Source organism: Bos grunniens, chromosome 15, assembly GCF_055505025.1.
Source record: "Bos grunniens cultivar Pamir isolate PY7600 chromosome 15, Bosgru_T2T1.0, whole genome shotgun sequence".
Classification (NCBI taxonomy): domain Eukaryota; kingdom Metazoa; phylum Chordata; class Mammalia; order Artiodactyla; family Bovidae; genus Bos; species Bos grunniens.
The window spans coordinates 24,316,429-24,336,484 of NC_141179.1; the positions used below are offsets into that span (position 1 = coordinate 24,316,429).

The following is a 20,056-nucleotide window of genomic DNA, read 5'->3' on the forward strand; positions in this document are numbered from 1 at the left end:
GGGAACCTCAGCCAGAGCATTATAGCATCCTGACCAGGGGATTTTCCAGCCTTTGCTTAATGCCTCTGGCAGCGAGGAGCTCATCTTCCGAGGCAGCGCACACCACGTCTGAAGAGCTCTTATTTGCTAATTTGTTTTTTTTTCATCTGAGCTGAAGTTTGCCTGCCACCCCCTTAGTTTCCATCCGCTGGGGACCCTGGTTGAGACTGCCTCTCCCCTCTCATGACATATCTTTAAGTATTTGGAGGCAGAGTTCTCATCTCCAAGGCTAAACACTGCTCATTTGTGCGGCAAATATTCTGTAAATATTTCTTGTAAGTTGAGTTGTGTTACTTGCTGGGGAGACAAGAGGTAGACAGAGAAAAATATGCCTGCTAGGATATTCAAGAGGGTGGGGCAGCCAACCAAAAAGCATATCAATGGGGATTTCCCTGGTTGTCCAGTGGTTAAGACTCAGCACTTCCACTGCAAGGGGTGTGGGTTCAATCCTTGGTCAAGGAACCAGGATTCTGCATGCTGCATGGTGTGGCAAAAAAAAATAAAATTCTGTTCATGTCAGTGAACAGAAAATGGCAGATGGAAATAGTAGTAAGAAGGGAATTGTCGTTTAGTTGCTAAATTGTTGTTTAGTCCCTGTGTCTGAAACTTTTTGTGACCCCATGGACTGTAGCCCACCAGGCTTCTCTGTTCATGGGATTTTCCAGACAAGAATACTGGAGTAGGTTGCCATTTCTTTCTCCAGGGAAATCTTCCCGACCCAGGGATTGAACCCACATCTCCTGAGTTGCAGGCAGATTCCTTACCACCAAGTCACCTGAAAAGTCAAGAAGGGAATAAAACAGAATAATCTGGTAGATATGGGTGGAGAGTGCCCTGACTTATGACGGTCAGAGGTGTGGGAGCGTCCACTGCACGTGTGGGACCTTTTAGACCAGGGAAAGCAATTTGAATCTTATGTCAAATGAAAGGGAAGACCTCTTGCCCTGCCTTCTGTTTTATAGCCCTCCTGGCCCTTCCCCAGATGTCTCGTGATGTTGGCCTTGGCCTCCCAAGCCATGCAGCCCTCCAGAGGGTCTGCTGAGCCCAGGGCATGGGTGGATAATGGCTGTCTCTCCCACACAGACCACTTTGCGGTGGTTTGTTTTCCTTCCTTAGAGACGTGACTAGTCCCCTAAAACTATATTTATGTATCAACCTCAGAACATGGTGTTAGGGCCTTTGAGTCCAAAAGTACAGACATTCTTTCCCCTCAGTAATACCTTAGGCTCCTTCTGCAGGAAGTAGACAGTTAACACCTATTGGGTGTGGAAGTCAGGAGACCACAGTGCCCTCCGGCCCTGAGTCACGGGATGGGGAGGAAACCCAAGGCCGTATTTCTTTTTGCTTGGGGAAGCAGCTTTGGGATTCTGAAGGCCAGGAAGGCCTGCATCGCTCTTTCTTTTCTTTTGTGTGTGGATGTGTGAGCACCTTGGATAGAGAGAGTGGATGGTGTGGTGCTGGGGAGATCAGCTCTAGCTGACCGTAGGGACCCGTGGTCGATTTCCTGCTGCCGAAGCCTAGAGACAGAGTGACCAGAGCCGGTGCCCTGAGCATGGAGCCGGTCACCAGACTCAGGTCTTCTTGAGAAACAGGCCGTGTCTTCAGTGCAGGGTTGAAAGGGGCCAATGGGAGAGCCTGGCGAGGACCTGGGAAGCAAAAGAGCCAAAATATTCAAGATCCTAGGCAGCTCCTCTGGTGTAGAAATTAGGTTGTGAGTGGTTGTCTCTTACCTGCTGGCCGGTGACCCAGACCCTGAATTGAAGTTAGAAATAAGGACCATCAGAATGGGACAGCTGTTGAAGGAGCCCCACCGTGCCTGAGCAGGGCTCTGGGACACAGGAACACAGACCACATGCAGAAAGAGGCTGTGTTCCATCTCCGTCACCTGGGTTACCTGTTCCTTCCGTGAACTGGCGTGTGATGTGGCCAGCAGCCCCCCAGGCAAAGGCTCAGGGAGACCCAGGTCGTGTTGGCCACAGTCCCTGCCTCCGGTCCGCAGACGGGTCATCCCAGTGGGTCTGGAGGACACGGGAAGCTTCAGACAAGGTCTGGTGGTGGGATGACGCTGCTGTCTTTGCAGAACCCTGCCCTCCCAGGAGAGGAAAATGAAACAGACCTTTCAGTCTGAGGTCATGGTGCCACACTGGCTTCCACAGAGCTCTGCATGGGTCCTTCTTCCCCCCCAGCACAGCCTCTGTCTTTCTGAAGCTGGTGGGAACCACCAGGCAATCCGGGGTTAACCGCAGCCACCTAGCACGAACCGCGAGGGCACGCTCTGGAGCTGAGCCTGGGGCCCTTCTGCCATACCACGAGTAGCCCTGGGCCCTGGACAATTCTAGGGGGACACCAGGGAGTAAGACACAGAGGTGGTCATTCGAGTGGGTCCAGCCAGAGCAGGGATGCTGGGCATTGCTCGAATGTGAGAGGGTGCGTTTGTCTTGTGGTGGGCACGTGTCCTGTGTGAGTGAGCCTGCCGTTGCGGGAGTGTATCTCTGGGTGAGTCTGCTGGGTTTCCAGAAGTCAAATCCAAGCGGGCCTGGCTCCCAGACGGTGAGTATTCCCAGACCTTCTACCTTGCCCAGTGGGCCTGGGGAGACCCCCATGTCTCCAGAGCAGGTGGGCTTCATTCATCTTCCTAGTGCAGTGAAGGAAGGTGTGGTCCAAAGGCCAGATCCTCTGGAGCAGTTCCTAAAGAGCAGGAAGATATCCCCACAGCCCAAAGGGAGCCCTGGGGACCCTCTGCTCCCCCATCTGAGACCCTCTGCCCCTATCTGGGACCCCGTCCCTGGCAGCTCCCAGGGCTCCCGGGGAGACCAGCCAAGTGTGGGCTGAGAGCAGAGGTGGAGACATGGCACCAGTCTGGGCCCCTGTCCTGGCAGGTGGCTGCCTTGTGCCTCATCCCCTGATCTGTGAGAGCAGGCTGCCATTCCTCTGTCTTGAAGATAGGAAGAAACCCTGATGTCTCAACCCCAAAAGGCCCAGGGTCGGTGGCACTCTGGACACAAATGCCACGGCAGTCCAGTGGGCTCTACCCCACCCCCAGGGCTGTTGCTCGGCAGGTCCGGGTTTGCATCTGCAGGTACTAACCACCCCATCTCTCTCTCCCTCCCACCCAAGCCAACGGCAGCCCCACCTCGGGTCTGAGCACTGGCGCCATCGTGGGCATCCTCGTCGTGACCTTCGTCCTGCTCCTGGTGGCCGTGGACGTCACCTGCTACTTCCTGAACAAGTGTGGCCTGCTCATGTGCATTGCCGTCAACCTGTGTGGCAAAGCCGGGCCCGGAGCCAAGGGCAAGGACATGGAGGAGGGCAAAGCCGCCTTCTCGTGAGTGCAAACCCACCCCCCACTGCTAAGCACCCAGGCCCAGGCTCCAATCAGGGAGCCATCTCAGCCTTCCCACTGCAAACCCCAAGGGAAGCGAGGCATTAGAGAAATGTTAAAAGCAGACACCTGAACCCAATCTCACACCTAGAATCTCATAGAAATTCCCTACGTAGGTCAAAATGAGAGGTATGGTCAGAGCCTAGCCTGGAGGGGAGCTGCCGTGGAGAGAGCCACTTGCCTTGCTGCCGTCCATGCCTCCGTCACTCACCAGATGTTCACGGACCAGCAGCTGCTACGGGCATGGCACCGTCAAGTGCTAGGGGACGCAGTGAGCAAAACAGGAGAATGCCTGTCCTCCTGGAGGACGGTCCAGACAGAAGCTGTGCACCTGCATCTCTGGGGAAACAGATCTTGAGCCAAATAGAGGAACCTTCATAGACTGTCGTCAGGCGGGGCTGAGCCGAAGCAAGGCCAGAAGGGACAGAGCAAGGAAATAGGTTGTTAGCACCACCCCATGCCAGGCACTGTGTACACACATACGTGTACATATACATACAGTTCTACACGCATCATATACATGCTTATACACGTGTGTGTACTTACATATACATGTATCACGTATGTGCATATAGTATGTGCGTGTACATGCATCATATATGCATACATTGTTGTTGTTTAGTCTCTTAGGAAGTTGAGTCATGTCCAACTATTTTGCAACCCCATGGACTGTGGCCCACCAGGCTCCTCTGTGGGGGATTCTCCAGGCAAGAACACTGAAGTGGGTTGCCATTCCCTTCTTCATGGGATCTTACCAACCCAGGGATTGAACCCGAGTCTCTTGCATTGGTAGGGGCGTTCTTTACCATTGTGCCACCAGGGAAGTCCGTATAGGTAGACACACACGTATACATGTGTGCACTTACATGTACATATTCTTATACACACATCATATTCGTGTACATGCTTACATATACATATATGTGCGTGTTACATATACTTACACATATACAGCTATGTGTGCAAATTTACATATACATACATGTATATATCATAAACATGTATATACTCAGGTGTTCATGTACATTTGCACTTTATATATATACACATAAATATTGCATACTTACATATACTTATATATATACATGCATCATAAACTTGTGTATACTTATATATACTTACATGTGTATGTACATGATATATGTGTTCATTCTTACATATACACATAGGTATGCATATACACACACATTTACCATGTATACACACGTGGATGACTTCAGCACTAATCTGTGCCAGGTGCTTCCCTCAGTACTTTATATTCATTGTTTCAGTTAATGTCCATAACCTCTAGGCAAGTGGAGACTGTTACTTGCCCCATTTTACAGGTGAGGACACAGGCAGGGGTGAGCAAATGAGGTGCTCAGGGTCACACAGCTGGCAGGAATGGGGGCTGAGATACAGCACTGGGCTCTGGCTCTTGATGCACCGTGCCCCCGCCAGCCTGGGGCTGGGCGCAGGTACCTGAGTGTGGCTGGCTTCCCTGGGAGCCCCCTGCCTCTCCCAGCTCTCCGGGATGGAACCAGCGGAGCTCTCTCCACAGGAAAGATGAGTCCAAGGAGCCTATCGTGGAGGTGCGAACGGAGGAGGAGCGGACCCCGAATCACGACGGAGGGAAACACACGGAGCCGAACGAGACCACGCCGCTGACGGAGCCCGAGTACGTGGGCCCCTCCCTGGCACAACCCCACACCCACCGCCGCACCCTACCCACACCTCCGTGCTTCCCACCTGCGGCTCCAGGCCCGGCATCACCGGCCAGAATTCTGGAGTCCTGGGCCAGGAATGCCTGACACCACTCTCCTCAGAGAGGAGGCATTCGTGGTCGTATCTGGGAGACTGTGGGTGACCTTTTAAAGAGCTCTGTGCATCAGTGGGATCCCTAGACCCTGGGCCCAGGTCACACAAACACACACACAAACACACACACACACACACCCCGGAAATGACTCAAGGAGACAAAACATCACTGAGAGAGCTTAGATTCTGTTTAGGATTTCCAAGAATTTTAGGGTTTTCTGCATTTCTTCCTAAAAGGGTGAGGGAAGCTGGGGACCTGGTAAAGCCTGGCCCTCCTGGTCTCTTAAGCCTTGAGGACCATCAGTCAGAAGGCACGTCCAGCTTTGGGCGTGGGTACCGTGGGTTTGAAGGGAATGGAGTTTGATGGAAGTGCAGAATCTCTGGCTGGACAGCGCCCCAGCCCTGAGGGGCCACGTGGAGCCCCTGTCTGTGGGGCAGCTGGAGCCGATTCCCCAGGGACCTCAGATGCCTGTGGTGGTGGACGCTGAGCTCAGCTGGCCTCTCCCTGGGTCGAGATGCGAACAGGGCTCTGAAAGGCCCGCTGCAGATGTTAGGGAAAGGGAGCCCCAGGCAGGCAGCAGGGCAGGCGGCAGGGAGGAAGGCGAGAGGCCCCCGCCAGGTCCACGTTCTCTGTCGTCTCCTGTGTCCTCCTCTTCTGCCCGCCTGGGCGTGTGCTGCCTCCCGCGTCCTCCTTTCTCTGTGGGCCTGTGTCCTGCCTGTGCGTCCCCGCATGCCCGCCCTCGGCCCCCTCCTGGCCTCCGCCCTCTCTTGGCTTCTCTGTCTGTCTCAGCTTCATCGTCTATCTCTTCTACTTCCTGTCCTCCCCGCAGGCTGCCTGCTGACACCACAGCCACTGTGGAGGACATGCTGCCTTCTGTCACCACCGTCACCGCTAACTCTGACACTATCACCGAAACCTTTGCCACTGCTCAGAACAGCCCCACCAGTGAGACCACCACCCTGACCTCCAGTATCGCCCCCCCGGTCGCGGCCACCCCTGATTCAAACTCTGTGCCCGCCGGCCAGGCCACCCCATCCAAGGGGACCGGCGTCACTGCCGCCTCCCCGGCCCCGGCCCCAGCCCCCAAGGTCGCCCCCCTCGTTGACCTGAGCGACCCTCCGGCCTCAGCCCCGGCCGCCAACAACCTGTCCTCTAGCGTCCTGGCCAACCAGGGGGCCGTGCTCAGCCCCAGCACCCCGGCCAGCGCGGGCGAGGCCCCCAAGGCCCCTCCAGCCAGCAAGGCAGTCTCCCCGTCGGCAGCCAGTCCGCTGGCAGCAGCCCCGACAGCCCCTGCCCCGGAAGCCCCCCAGGCCAAGCAGGAGGCTCCCGGCACCAAAGGTCCGGACCCCGAGCCCACCCAGCCCGGCGCCTCGAAGAGCCCACCCGAGGCCGCCAGGGCCCTCGCCAGCCCGAAGAGCGAGGCGGCCTCCGTCAGCACCACAAACCCTGCCCAGGGCGAGGACTTTAAAATGGACGAAGGGAACTTCAAGACCCCAGATATTGACCTTGCCAAGGATGTTTTTGCAGCCCTGGGCTCTCCTGCTCCCGCCGCTGGGGCCAGTGGACAAGCCTCTGAGCTTGCTCCTTCCACGGCCGACGGCTCTCTTCCGCCTGCACCAGTCAAGACCGAGTACGGCCTCTCTCTATCCGCTGTCGTCGGGTGGTGTCCCGTGGTGGTGTGCGTCTGTGCTGTGCTGTGTGCTCCCTGTTAGATGTGTCTGCAGCCTCATCCAGGGCTTCTCGGAGGCCACCGTCAGCCAGGGGCTGGGCCAAGGCAGAGAGCGGGGCACAGGCAGGCAGCCGCCTGCTTACTAATTAGGCCGTGTTAATTACGTTTGATCCTTATCGTCCTAGCAGTGGCATCTCTTGTCCCTGGAGGAGCCCTTGCATTTGGGTCGCTGATGAGCATAGCTTGGGAAGTGAGCTAAGGAGGCCAAGGTGCCCTCATTGGCCACCCTAGGGCCCACGGGCAGGGTGTCATCCAGGGCCAAAGCCGAGTCCCCACCAGCATGGCACAGTGGTGCAGGGAGTGAAGAGGCAGACCCCGAGGCTTGTAGGGGGTGGGTAGGATCTGATCCAGAAGCCCCCGAGACACCCCAGCCCGACACCCACACACCCACCTGCTCCTGCTTCTGCCCCGAGTGACTGGGCAGACTCAAGCTCCCAAGCCCTGAATGAGGGCCGGGTTTCCCAAGTTCAAGACCATGTCCTTCAGCGTACAGGTTTCTTAAATGCGAGGCCAAAATGCAGGGGCGCCAGCTGGGCCTGGAGTCTGAGCCTTCTCTCGTGCGTCCTTAGACCAGCTTCTCACTCCTGGGACTGACTGAGGCCAAGAGTGACTGAGTCAGATGGAGGTTTTTATAGAGACTCCTTGGCTGCACCCAGATAAGCTGGGGTGCTGCCACCCAGAGTGACAGGGGGGACCCTCACCAGGAACCCTGAGTCTGTCGGGAAATAAAAGGATGGCCCTGCCCACCCAACCGCACTCAGCTCCCCTGGAGCCTGGCAGCCCACTCCAGCCTCTCACCAGACTCCCATGGGAAACTGCCGTGGTAACAAAAAGCATCAGAGGCATCACCAGGAAAGGCAGAGCGCTGAGCAGTGGGAGTGCGGACAGGCAAGCGCCATTTGCAGAGGGTCCCCTGGAATCGGTCCCGGGGAGCCCAACACACACATCATTTAGATCAAGCTGGGCAGCTGCTGCTGCTGCAGCCATGCAGGGTGAGGGGAGGCTGCTCCCGAAACACTTCCACACTCCAGGTAAAGCTGGAGCGCCACCCCCCGCCCCTGCCCCGCATCAGATCAGGGCTAGAAGGGCACCTTCCTCTGCTTCAGCGGCTCTCCACTTTGGCTGCACATCTAGAACCACTTGGGTGCTTTTAAAAGTCACCACGTTCTGACCCAGGAGATCAGGATTTCTGAGGACACGGCCCAGGGTCAGTGATTTTAAGAGACTCCAGGTGATCCGGAGATGCAGCTGAAGTTGGAGTCCAGGGAGGGACTGGCTGGAGGGTGGGTTACGGCGGACCGTGATCTCAGTGCTGTTTTCCCGATTCTCCGCAGGAAGGGTCCCGTAGAAGCAAAGCCGGAGACAGAAACGAAGCCAGCGCCAGCCGAAGTCCAGACGGTCCCCAACGATGCCACACAAATAAAGGAGAATGAGAGCAAAGCGTGATGGGTGACGAGACACCAGCAAAGATCAAAATATAAAGTGACACAACAGCTTCACCAGAGCATCTCCAATATCTCACACACACACACACACACACACACACACACACACACACATCTCATTCCTCTAGTGTCTTTTGCCTTTAAAGAAAAAAAAACTAAGCAGATCAACATGGGATCTCCTTTTTGTAGATTTATAGAAAGGGTTCCTTTGTTGCGCACTCACTTGTAAGAAAATGAGACAAAAACGTGAAACCCACAGCCAAACTAGGACACTCGGTTCCCTGAAACCATTTAAAAATCGAACAAAAGGACCCCAAATTAAGAATCTAGGAAGCTCAGAAGAAAAAAAAGAATCTAGGTTCAGGATTTTGGTGTTGCCGAACCGGCACAGACCGGGTTCAGAGAAATAACTTCCAGACGCTAAGACTAACCGAATGAACAAAGTCCAAGTTTATTTTTCTACTTTCAGTCGAGTTTGGACTCTGTGAAACCTCATAAATAAGTTATAATTTCTGTTCACTTTGTATTTGTTCAGTATGCAAAGTGTGTCGCCCTTCCTAGCTGAATTCAATTCCCACATAGACTCTTGTTTTGTAGGAAGAATGCCAAATGCAGCTTCTGGGGGTAGATCTCAATTTGCAGTATTCGGATTTCTTTTCTTGTCCTTTTCTTTCTCCCTTTTTTTTTTTTTTTTTTCCTTTCTGCCAACTTTGCTTTCCAGTGTTTACAAGTTGACAAATGTTTGACTTCAGTTGTGTTTCAATGTCCATGTAAAATAGCTGCCTTTTTTTTTTTTTTAAGTTACAAATACTGCCTAAAGGTGTAGGATCCTCCCAGGACAACTTTACAAAATCTAATTGTTTACAGTGGCTCTTCCCCCCCCCGCCCCCAACCGGTTTGAAATTTTTTGCCTGTGTGCAACTCAGGTGAAAATCCATCTCGTTCTGGAATGGTTTTGCTTTCGGGTTTTCGGTTCCGTTTGCTTGTTTGTTTGTTTCCTTGGGGGTTAGACCACTTCTGATTAGCGACCACCTGCCTGTATCTGTAAAAAGGATCTGCTCCCCAGGCGTCCCCACCCTTCCTTTTGAAGGACTCTTAGGCTTTGTTGAATGAAGCAGAGAAGATTGTATAGTTGGGGCTGGTCTTGGTGAACACACATTTTTACCCCAAACATCCCCTTTTTTGTAGAAAGCCAAATAAAATATATACATACAATTTCCTTTTGAGCCCAGAATCTAGATTTGAGCGGAAGAGCATGTGTGCTTCAGGGAATTAGTGTCTTTTTTTGGAAATCTGTTGAAGTAAAATAACATCAGCCTTCTGTTCACTTAGGCAGCATTTGTAGAAACAAAAGGGAAAAAAAAAAAAAAAACAAACACCAACCTGCTGTCTGGAGTCATAAGACAACTTTTCCTGGATTGGAAACCAAGTGGGGGAAAAAAAAATACAGAAACTTTAAGGGGGATGGGAGGGGGGAGAAGGGAAAAGCCAGCCCTTTGTATAGAAATTTTGCTTTTTTTTTTTCCTCATTCTCCTTTAGAACTGCAAGCTTGTGCACTGTGGGTGCGTGAATATTTTAGTGTGAAACGTGTTTTTGTCATAGTATTGAAATAAAACTTCAACATAGTTTGGTTGTGGAAGGTATAGCAGATAGTTCAGAAAAAAAAAAAAAACATTCAGGAAACAAAAAATAACTCTTATAAGGAATTGAAGCCTTTAAACAAAGAATGAAATAGAAACGATGATGATGATGAAGATGATGCTAAGTCAACAGAAATGAGCGCTCTGCGGGCACCTTTCCCAAGGTACAGAGAAAGCAGCCAGAGGTTAGGGTGGCAGGACTCCCTCTGCGTCCGTTCTGTGGGCCGCACTCCCCCGTGTTCTGACACTTCTGCAGTCTGGTCAGTGGCGCTTACGCTAGATTATTTCAAACTGTGAAAAATAATGGTCTTGTCATTTGCTCAATGTGGGGTTATTTTGCATTTTCTCAGCTCCTGGGGATGGAAATGGAGGATCGGGGTCTACACAGGTCTGGCCCTTTGACCTTGGGGCTTGCACAACCATAGGTTCGTGTGCACAGGCCCCCAGGACCCAGCCAGGTGACGACAGTGGTTAGAGCACGCAGCAGATGGGAGCTCCTGGGCATCTGAGACAGAAGGGAGGCCCCAGCGGGGGGCAGTGGGCTCCTCTGGTTCCCCACATTGTCAATGGAACCGATTCCTCATCTTGGGATGGTAATGGCTTCGACCACCTCGGCCAAGCCCACACTATACCTCACTGAGACAGTGCATCTCACTTCAAGGGGTTGTGGTCAAGTAAACTGATTTGGGTTCTGATGGTTAGGAAGAGAAAGAGGTAATGTCGACCCTCAGATAACCTGGCCCAGGGCAGCTGACTCCCCGCCCCCTCCTCAGACCCAGGCTCTGCTGGAACCCCAAACTCTGCCATCCTTTTGTTCTGCCTCTCTCCCGTCACACGTAGATTTGTCTCTGCATGCGTGAGCTTTCCTTTCTTTGAAAAAAAAAAAAAAAACAGAGCAATGCTTTCTCTAAAATCATAGAGGGAGTCGCTTTATTTTCAAGACGTTGTATCTTTTATGTTAAGAGATAAAAGCTTATAGTTTTCCTTTTTTAATTTTTTGAAGGAGGGATCACCCTACCAGTTTCCACTGTCTATGTGTCTATATGTGTATGTGCCATACATATGTAGTCACATAAAGACCGGCATGGCCAGGTTCCGCCGGAGGGGCACTCGGGTGCCACGTGTGGGGCCCCCGTACCCTGAAGGGCCGAAGTGTATATAGTGCAGCTGTGAAGTGGAACGCGGCTTTCACACTTTCCTATGGAGCCTTCCGACTCCCAGGCTTTCACTGTAGGCTGTCTGTCTGGATGGTGGTTATCAGATTTCCATTAACATCTCTACCCAGCATCCCCGACTTCGGGGGCCTTCTCTCTTGTTACAGACTTTTTACCGAGTGAAACATCGATACCACCTTTGTTTCCATTCTCACCGGTGTAAATACTGAGTACTAACTGAGAATTTTGACTTTGCATTCTGTCAGAATACTTGTGTTCAATAAAAATTGAAAGAAAAAAAAAAAGCTCTTATGGTCCAACTGGAATTTATTTCAAGTCAACGGACATTTGTCGTGTGAATCAAGTGTGGAAATGACGCTGGTATTTTTTTTTAACACCAGTAAAACCCAGGGTCCTGAGTTTGTGTTGCCTGAATGATGGGGTTTCTAGCCTTCCTTCACAGGTTGATAGAGGAGTTCTCATTGAGAAGGACCAGATATCAGAGTCAGAAAGGTTCCATTCAAGTCCTGGTTCTGCCACTTTCCTGTTGACATTGGAAGAGTTACTTAATCTCCCCCAGACTCAGTTTCCTTTTTTGACAAACAGGAAATGCCAAGAATAGTAGCCTTGGGTACTGGCAATGAAGCACTGTATAGGAAAGCCTGGGCACATAGTAGATACCCAACAGATTGAAGTGGCACGGGTTGCCTCCCTGGTGTGTAATAACAGCAAACCCAGCTGGAGTCCTAGCACACACCTGAGCTCCAGGGCGCCAACCCACGGTAGACACCCGAGACTTCTAGGGTATATAATGCCCCTCCTTGTTACTTTTGTCATCCCGCTCAGCACTTGGAGCCTTAATTCAGCCCCCGGGATTTACTGAAGCCTCTGAGCCAGAGAGAAGAAGACTTTCCCTCAGCTCAGAATTCTCTTGCATACACTACCATGCATCTGTGTTGGGAAGAAGCACCCAATAGGGTTGGGATTATCTGTTTAACTATGGAATCAGGAGTTCCTAGAGAAGAGCTGGCCCGAGGGCCAGGAGGAGGTGAGACCAGCAAAGAACCCAGGGGCAAAACATAACCTTCTGAGGGCTGGCCCTCCACCTACACCAATCTGAATGATACTGCCCTTTGTGTCTATCGGCCTCAGCCTGGCCCCAGCCTGGGTCAGTCTGAAGTCACCCCCAGGGTTGGTTCCTTCTCTGTCCATAGGACCTGTTTAAATGACACAGAGCCACATGCATCTATGTGGCTTCCTGTGCCAGAAATTTCCAGCTGCATATAGTACGGCGAGGGGTGAAAGGAACACATTGCTTTTCAAGGTTTGGATGACTCTCCATTATCCATGAGGGCTTGCTTCCAGAACCTTCCTCCTTCAGGCCAGTCTCCTCTCAGCTTCGCTAAGTACTTTTCGAGTGTCTCGAGATGCTCCGGGAGACCACAGGAGACAAAACACTGTCCAGTGCGACGTTCGTTCATTGTGGGGCTGGGGCAGACGGTACACGCCCAAGCACTGATGTACCGTGGGGTCATTAGGGCTGGGCACCAGCGCTCCAGTTCTCCGCCTCCTTCCCGGCACACGGTGGGATTGTGCGTCTCTGTTCACTTACAGTAGGCGTGGCCACGTGGCTCACTGCGGACAGTGGAGTATGAACAGGGACGTGCATGTCACTTCTACACGGAGCCTTGGGAAGCCAGTGGGTCTTACTGTGGCCCCCTTCCCCTACCCCACCAACTCTGCACGTGGTGCGAGAGCCATCATCTAGGCCCAGAGTGAGGAGTGTGAATAGGCCCATGATGGGCCTGTAACATGCGTGAGCAATCAATCCAGTAAATGTTAAATAACCAGCTCTCCAAAGAAGGAGGGGAGGGGGGATATACGTATGGGGTGTGTGTGTGTGTGTGTGTGTGTGTGTTTATTATAAACTTTACTGACATAATCAATTTACAGTCATAATGCATACAGTACTCTGTACTGAAATCCATGTATGCAATCGATACAGATGCTTTGGTTTATTTTTGCTGAAGTCTTGTATCCGTAATCAACCTGTGGTTGCAACTGATGGATGAGCATAGTTCCAACATAAATGTTGGTTGATGTCTTCATTTATGTTAACAAGTGAGATGAAAGTGACGCAATGAAGATCTATGAGTCAGAACCTCACTCGTTCATCAACAGTGAGCAACCTCTTTGCCAAATCAGGTGTAAGTTTTTGAATACCGCTTCAATTTTTGCTATTCAGAGTATAATGGCTGCAGATATGACACTTTAAAGTTTAATCTGCATCATAAATATTTTTCCCATCACTCCTTTAAGTCTAGAAAAGCACACACACAGAGAGATACAAAAGCAATCAAACCTTGATTTGTAGCATTTGTTGACTTCAGGGATATGAAAATATTCCCAGTATGACTGATTTCAACATGTCATCGCTGGATGAGGAATTAGGTAGAGATGCACAGTAGCCTGGGGCTTCCCAGGTGGCGCTAGTGGTAAAGAATCTGCTGGCCAATGCAGGAGACGACGGATGCAGGGTCGCTCCCTGAGTCAGGAAGAAGGCAAGGCAACCAACTCCAGTATTCTCGCCTGGAGAATACCATGGACAGAGGAGCCTGGTGGGCTAGTCTATGGGGTCATGAAGAGTCAGATACGACCAAAGTGACTTAGCACGCACCCTCATACAGTAGCACATATTATATAGTATTCCCAACATGCAAATAAAAGAAGCGTAGATAACCCCAAGCACAGAGGTCATAATGATATGGAGTAATAATAACAATAAACTTTGTATACACTAATGATAATACTGAAACAATGGAGAACTGATGTGTTTTGAATATGTATTGCTTCATCTTAAGTATGTTAATTGTAAGTTTATGTAATTTAACTTTTAATAATGATGCTGCTTAACTATGACTCACAAATTTCCTGAAAATTTACCTGGCTCTCTTGCTCCAGTACAAGTTGGCTCCAGCCTACCACTGGATGTTCCTTTATGTCACAAGCCACTTCACCTCAGGATCTGCTACCACAGCATTATTTAGCCTATCATGGCTAAATCAGGGAGTGCTAAGTCCTATGGAAAATAATAAATCCAAGTGAGGAGGGAAGTCAAAGTAGTCCTCTCTGAAAAGACACTACTGAGCAGCAGCCCTGAAAGAAGTGAGCTACTGAGCTTTGCAAATATCTGAACAAAGATATCTCAGGCAGCAAGTGCAAAGGTCCTGAGGTGAAGACTTAGTTGGTGTGCTTGATATAGAGCAAAGAGGCCAATTCAGCCAGAGCAAAGAGCAAGGGATGGTGTGTGGCAGCGGCAGAAGAGTAGGAAATAAGTCAGAGCTAGCTCACATAGAGTCTGTGGACTATGGTTAGAATCTGGCTCTTATGTCAACCAAGATGGAAGGCTGAGAAAAAAATTTTGAACAGAAGCCTGACATGACTTAAGTTTTAAAACTGTCACCGTAGCTGCTGGGTGCAGAATAGACCACAGGAGGGCAAGAGAAAAAACAAGGATACCAATTAGGAGGCAATAATGTAGATGGTGTGTGTGGAATAAGCTGGTTCCATCTGGAGGTGGGCAAATGATTCTGGCTCTGCTGGAGGTAAAAACAACAGAAACGGGTGATGGATGTGGATCTGAGAGTGGCATCGAGGATGACTTCTGGATTTGGAGCCAAATCAACTGAAAAATGTGTGTGAAAGTCATTCAGTCGTGTTCAACTCTTTGTGACCCCATGGACTACAGCCCACTAGGCTTCTCTGTCCAAGGAACTCCAGGCCAGAATACTGGAGTGGTTGCCATTCCCTTCTTCAGGGGATCTTCCCAACCCAGGGATTGAACCCAGGTCTCCTGCTTTTCAAGCAGATTCTTTACTGTCTGAGCTACCAGGGAAGCCCTATTATTCTTGGGTTCGATCCCTGGGTCAGTTGCAAAGAGTCGGGCACGACTGAGGTACTTTCACACACGCAGTTGGAAAAATGGAATTGCCATTTACTCTCTAGAAGGAGTCATGGAGAAGCAGAGTTTAGGAATGCAGACTCTGTTTCTGGATACCCCAAGTCTGAGATCCATGTGAACATCCTAGTGAAGATTTAAACAGACTGAAGTTCCAGAGTCTGGAGACGCATGTGAAAGCTGTCAGCACAGAGCTTGTGATTAAATCCCTGGCACTTGCTGAAGTCAACCTGGGGACGAATGTAGGCTAAGAAGAGGAGAGAACCAAGCATGGAACCCAAAAAAGAAAACCCCCAGGCAGCTCTGTAGCCAGGAAGAAACCGAGGAGCTCTCTATCTGGCTCTTACAGCAGTGGCATTTACACAGGCGGCGAGGGGAGGGACAAAGCTGACACTGATGAGATGGAAGACCACCTGATTCCAGGCTGTCACTGCCAAGAGCAGACTCCCGACTCTGCCCCTCATCTGTCAAGACCTTGGCTTCTGTCCATGGCCTTCCTCTCTCCCAGAGTTCCCCCATCACCCTGGATGACTTCAGTGCTTTGTGCGGACCACCCCTCCAACACACAGCTTGACTGCCTTGTCTGCAGTGACCTTGAACCACCTCATCCCTTGACCAAACCACAGACCCGATCATCATCTCAGTTATCCAGCCTGAATCAGAAGTTCAAATTTACATTACAGCAATACTCTCCATTGCTGCTGGCCCATCCAACTCTCACTCAGCTCTTTTTCCATGTGTGTGTGTATTCAGTTGCTCAGACGTGTCCGACTCTCTGTGATCCCATGGACTGCAGCCTGCCAGGCTCCTCTGTCCATAGAATTTTCCAAGCTACTGCCAATAAACCAGTGCTTCATGCTTGCTGAGGCTGCTACTCACTGACTCCCAGATTTCCCCCTACTTGCTACATTCTCCCTTCTCCTCCCTCCATATCCAGCTTCCGTTCCCCAGTCCAGCATGCTACCCATTCATTCCCCGAAATCCAACAGTCCTTGCCTCAGCGTTCTCACTCTGCATCCCTCTTATAAAACTCTAGCCCTGGAAAATCATCTGGCTGCATCTCTTTGCTCACTGGACAGCTGGGTGCCACTGGAGAAAAAACAGGTAACCGGTCACATTCGTATCAGTAGATAAAGTCCCTTTCAATTAGGCTCTAAAGATAGCAGTGCCCAACAATCCAAATGATATTTCTCAACAACTCATTCATTGTCGACAAAACATCTTCACTTTTCCCAAACCGACACCTCTGTCAAGCCATTCCTTCCATCTCAGCTTACGGCCTTGCTTCCTTCTTCTAAAAGAAAAAACAGGTGGCAGAAAGGAACATCCTCAACCTCGCACATAAAACCCACAACACACACACACACATGCACACTCATACCCTCCCTGCCTCTTGGCTCCTGTATAAGGAAGCAGCTTCTCCCCTTCCTAAAAGCAATCTCCATCCCTGGGCACTGGCCTTTCACCCCTCCATTTATGGATTTTTTCGCCATCTATTCAAGATCCATTTAATAAATATCACTGAGCACCAGCCACGGCTGTGACTGTTCTAGATGCTGGGGAAGCAATGACCCTACTGTGGTGGAGCTGACACTCTAAATAAATATACATCATGAGTCCAGAATAAGTGAGGTAAGGAATACACAGTAAGGAAAGGAGGCTAGCGAGTCACAGAGGAGGAACAGCTGTTGACATGCAGGAATAGGTGAAGACCTTTCCGAGGAACTGGCATGAAGCGGAGAGCTAAGAACAAGAAGGGGGCTCCCCTGGCGGTACAGTGATAAAGAACCCACCTACCAATGCAGGAGACGCAAGTTCAATCCCTGGAGAAGGCAATGGCAACCCACTCCAGTATTCTTGCCTGGGAAATCCCGTGGGCAGAGGAGGCTGGAGGGCTACAGTCCGCTGGGTTGCAAAGAGTCCGACACGACTCAGCACAACACAGCAGGAACAAGGAGGAGCCTGTGTTCCATGCACTTGGAGTCTTCCTCAGCTAGCAAGCTTGTGTGGGTGTGGTGGGCAAGACTATTGAGTGAATATGAAATGAAAAGTTTTTCTAATGTTGAACTTAATTCCTCCTTCAGTCTGCCATGCCATGGGGTGGTAGAAATGTGTGCTTGCTATGTTGCTTCAGCTGTGTCTGACTCTTTGTGACCCCACAGACTGTAGCACACCCACCAAGCGCCTCTGTCCGTGGAATTTTCCAGGCAAGAATACTGGAGTGGTTGCCATGTCTTTCTCCAGGGGATCTTCCCAACCCAGGGATTGAACCAGCATCTCTTATGTCTCCTGCATTGGCAGGCAGGTTCTTTATTGCTAGCACTACCTGGGTAGAAATGTCATCTCCATCAAACTAAAGTTCCACCTCTCAGCCCTCTCAGAATTGCTGACATGACCTTTAATTACCTCTCCAGGCCCATCACGTGAGTTTCCCTTTCCACTCCATGTGCCAGAATTAGTGGTGAAATAAATGTATTTCCTTAATCATGGCAGAGGCTTTCTCACTTCTCGCTTTCTCTGGAACACTCTCTGGCATCCCCTGTGCCCACTAATCCTTGACTGTTACTCTATCCTTCGGTCTTGGCTTAAATATCTCCTGATCAGGTAAGCCTTTCCTAAAAGATGATCCAGGTTGCATAGCTCCATTAGATGGTCTCTCCAGGCCAGTGTGCAGCTGGCACTCGGCGGTACCGTTGTATCAGATTGTTAAAATGTTGAAATGCTTCTTCACTGTTGTAAGCCATTGCTGTCACCCAGTCCCCCACAAGGGATCCTTATGATCTGCCCCCCGCAAGATCTCACAACCCAGGGGGTCGCACCTGATCCAGAAGAGGGTCTGCAGGGCTCCATTTTGGAGCTGTGGTCAGTATCCATGGAATACAGTTTGTAAAATACGTTTAACGTACCCTCCAGTTATATGCTAAGACCCCACACTTTCTTTACTTTCTCGTCGAATGTTTCTCTTTCCCTCTGAGTCTCAATTCCTCCAGGGCAGATTCTGTGTCTGTCTTATTTCATTCCTTCATCCCAGCACATCGTAAAGCATCTGTCAGAAAGTAGAAGCTTGGTGTTTGTCGGCTTCGTGAATCATGAAGTGAATGAACAAACTCATGAATGAAGTGAATATATATATATGTACACCAACCATGGTTATTTGCCCATGTTCATGTGTGTGCCTGTGTGTGCGTGTGTGTGTGTGTGCGTGTGTGTGTGTGTGTATGTGAGTACAAACGGGGTCTCTACCTGGCCAGGGATGATGCCTTTAATCTTGAGCCACACAGCAGTGCCCCCTGCTCAGAGTCCTGGAGGAAGTTCACCCTGGCGACCAGGGAAGGGGTCCGGTCACAAACTCCCACGTGACTAGTGGAGGAAGTTCACCCTGAGGACCAGGGAGATGTCTGGTCACAGGCTCCCAGAGAGAGTGTGCTGCGCCTTCCCCAGCCCCGGATCACCTTCCTCCAAGTTTGGTGACCAAATCCAGCCAGTGAGCAGCCCCTCCAGGATGGAGGCAGGCTGGGAAGACTCGGCTTAGGGGAACATGAAAGGCAAGAACACTGCAGCCAAGTCGACCTCATCCTGTTACCCAGAGCCATGGTTGTCTGATGGGCAGGACTGACAAGCTAGCCCAGGGGACTTCCTTCTGTGGAGCTTTCTCTCAAGGAAAACCTCTGGGCTGGGAGGCTGGGAAGAGCGAACAGAGGGCAGGAGAAGAGGGTGGTGAGGTCTGTGAAGGTCTTCTGGTCCCGAGGTCCAGGTGTTGGTGAGCTGGTCTGCAGACAGCACCGCAGGGGCCTCTTCCTGAGCAGGTGGGCCCAGGCGTCTGACTGCCGACCCCAGCCCAGACAAGAGAACCCACAGAGTCTCTCCGTTTGGAGTGTGTCTGTGACGATGACCATCAACAGCCCGCTGGAAACCTGCCAGTGAACATCAGGGTCAGAGCTTTGATGAGCTCTCTGGCTGAGAAGGGGTACAGCTTTCTCAGGGAGCCACACTTTGGAACCCAAGGATCCAGCCCACAAGTCCTGCCACACTCGTGCCCTAAAAGAAGGAAGGAAGAAGGAAGGAAGTGGGTCCTTGAGACGAGGAGAGGGTCTCACATGGGCAACCGCCTCCTCTCCATATCGCCCAGGCCAGAAGGTCAGTTTTGGCTCTTGTCCACAGCCATGCTTGGTCATCCTCCTCCGTCATCCCCTAGGCCAGGCCTCTAGGTCTCCTGAGACACTGTATAAACCGCACTCTCCAGGATCCCAGATCCTCAGGCTGCGGGGCTGGGCAGCGGGATACCCCTGTAGGTGGCCCAGAGCCCGCAGGCAGAGAAAGGCTGCAAGGCAGGTGGATGGGGACCACCTTGCTTCAGCTTCCCCTCTGTGGGCGACTGGCCCGAGCTCCCAGTCTGTCCAGCTAAGGGTGGGGAGAGACTCCTGCAGGAGACTCAGTGGTACCGCACGGGCAGACAGGAAGGATTGCAGACACAGTTGAGTGTCTGGAGTCTGCAAGACGCGGCCCGCGGGTCAGCACGCTCCACCGCACATGCTGGAAGGCAGAGCCAGCATCCCAGCGAACCAGCCTTTCGAGGCCACGAGCCACTGAGATGATGTCATGTCCAAGGAGGAGCTGTAAACTTCTGCATCCTCCAAAATTCAGCTGCTGGAGCGCATGCTGATAGGGTTTAGCAGCAGAACAAAGAGAAAGAAAATAAGATGATGGGTTTTTAATTGGCTATAAATTCAGTGTGAGAGTTGATGCAGTATAGACATTCAGCAATACTTGTGATATTGATCACTGTGTTTCTTTTTACTTCACTGTGTTAGCCATGGTTCTAATTTGACAAGTATTTACTTTTTTAGTGTTTGTAATAGCTCTATGAAGTAGATATTATTATTAACCCCATTTTACAGATGGAGAAACTG

The 20,056-nt window shown here is 51.1% G+C and overlaps 1 protein-coding gene across 16 annotated transcripts in view; it reads left to right on the plus strand.

Moving 5' to 3' along the window:
* NCAM1 (neural cell adhesion molecule 1) overlaps positions 1-11,493 on the plus strand; it is a 363,617-nt gene extending 352,124 nt beyond the window's left edge. For 8 of the 16 annotated variants that reach the window (XM_086339236.1, XM_086339237.1, XM_086339238.1 and 5 more), the window contains 4 exons: positions 3,157-3,364; positions 4,962-5,078; positions 6,049-6,849; positions 8,283-11,493. In XM_086339236.1, the coding sequence (XP_086195362.1) occupies positions 3,157-3,364; positions 4,962-5,078; positions 6,049-6,849; positions 8,283-8,394 (1,238 nt within the window). In that variant the 3' untranslated portion in view covers positions 8,395-11,493. The remainder of the gene's footprint in view (positions 1-3,156; positions 3,365-4,961; positions 5,079-6,048; positions 6,850-8,282) is intronic. The other 8 variants (XM_086339244.1, XM_086339245.1, XM_086339246.1 and 5 more) reach the window with 2 other exon arrangements.
* Positions 11,494-20,056: the final 8,563 nt, after the last annotated feature.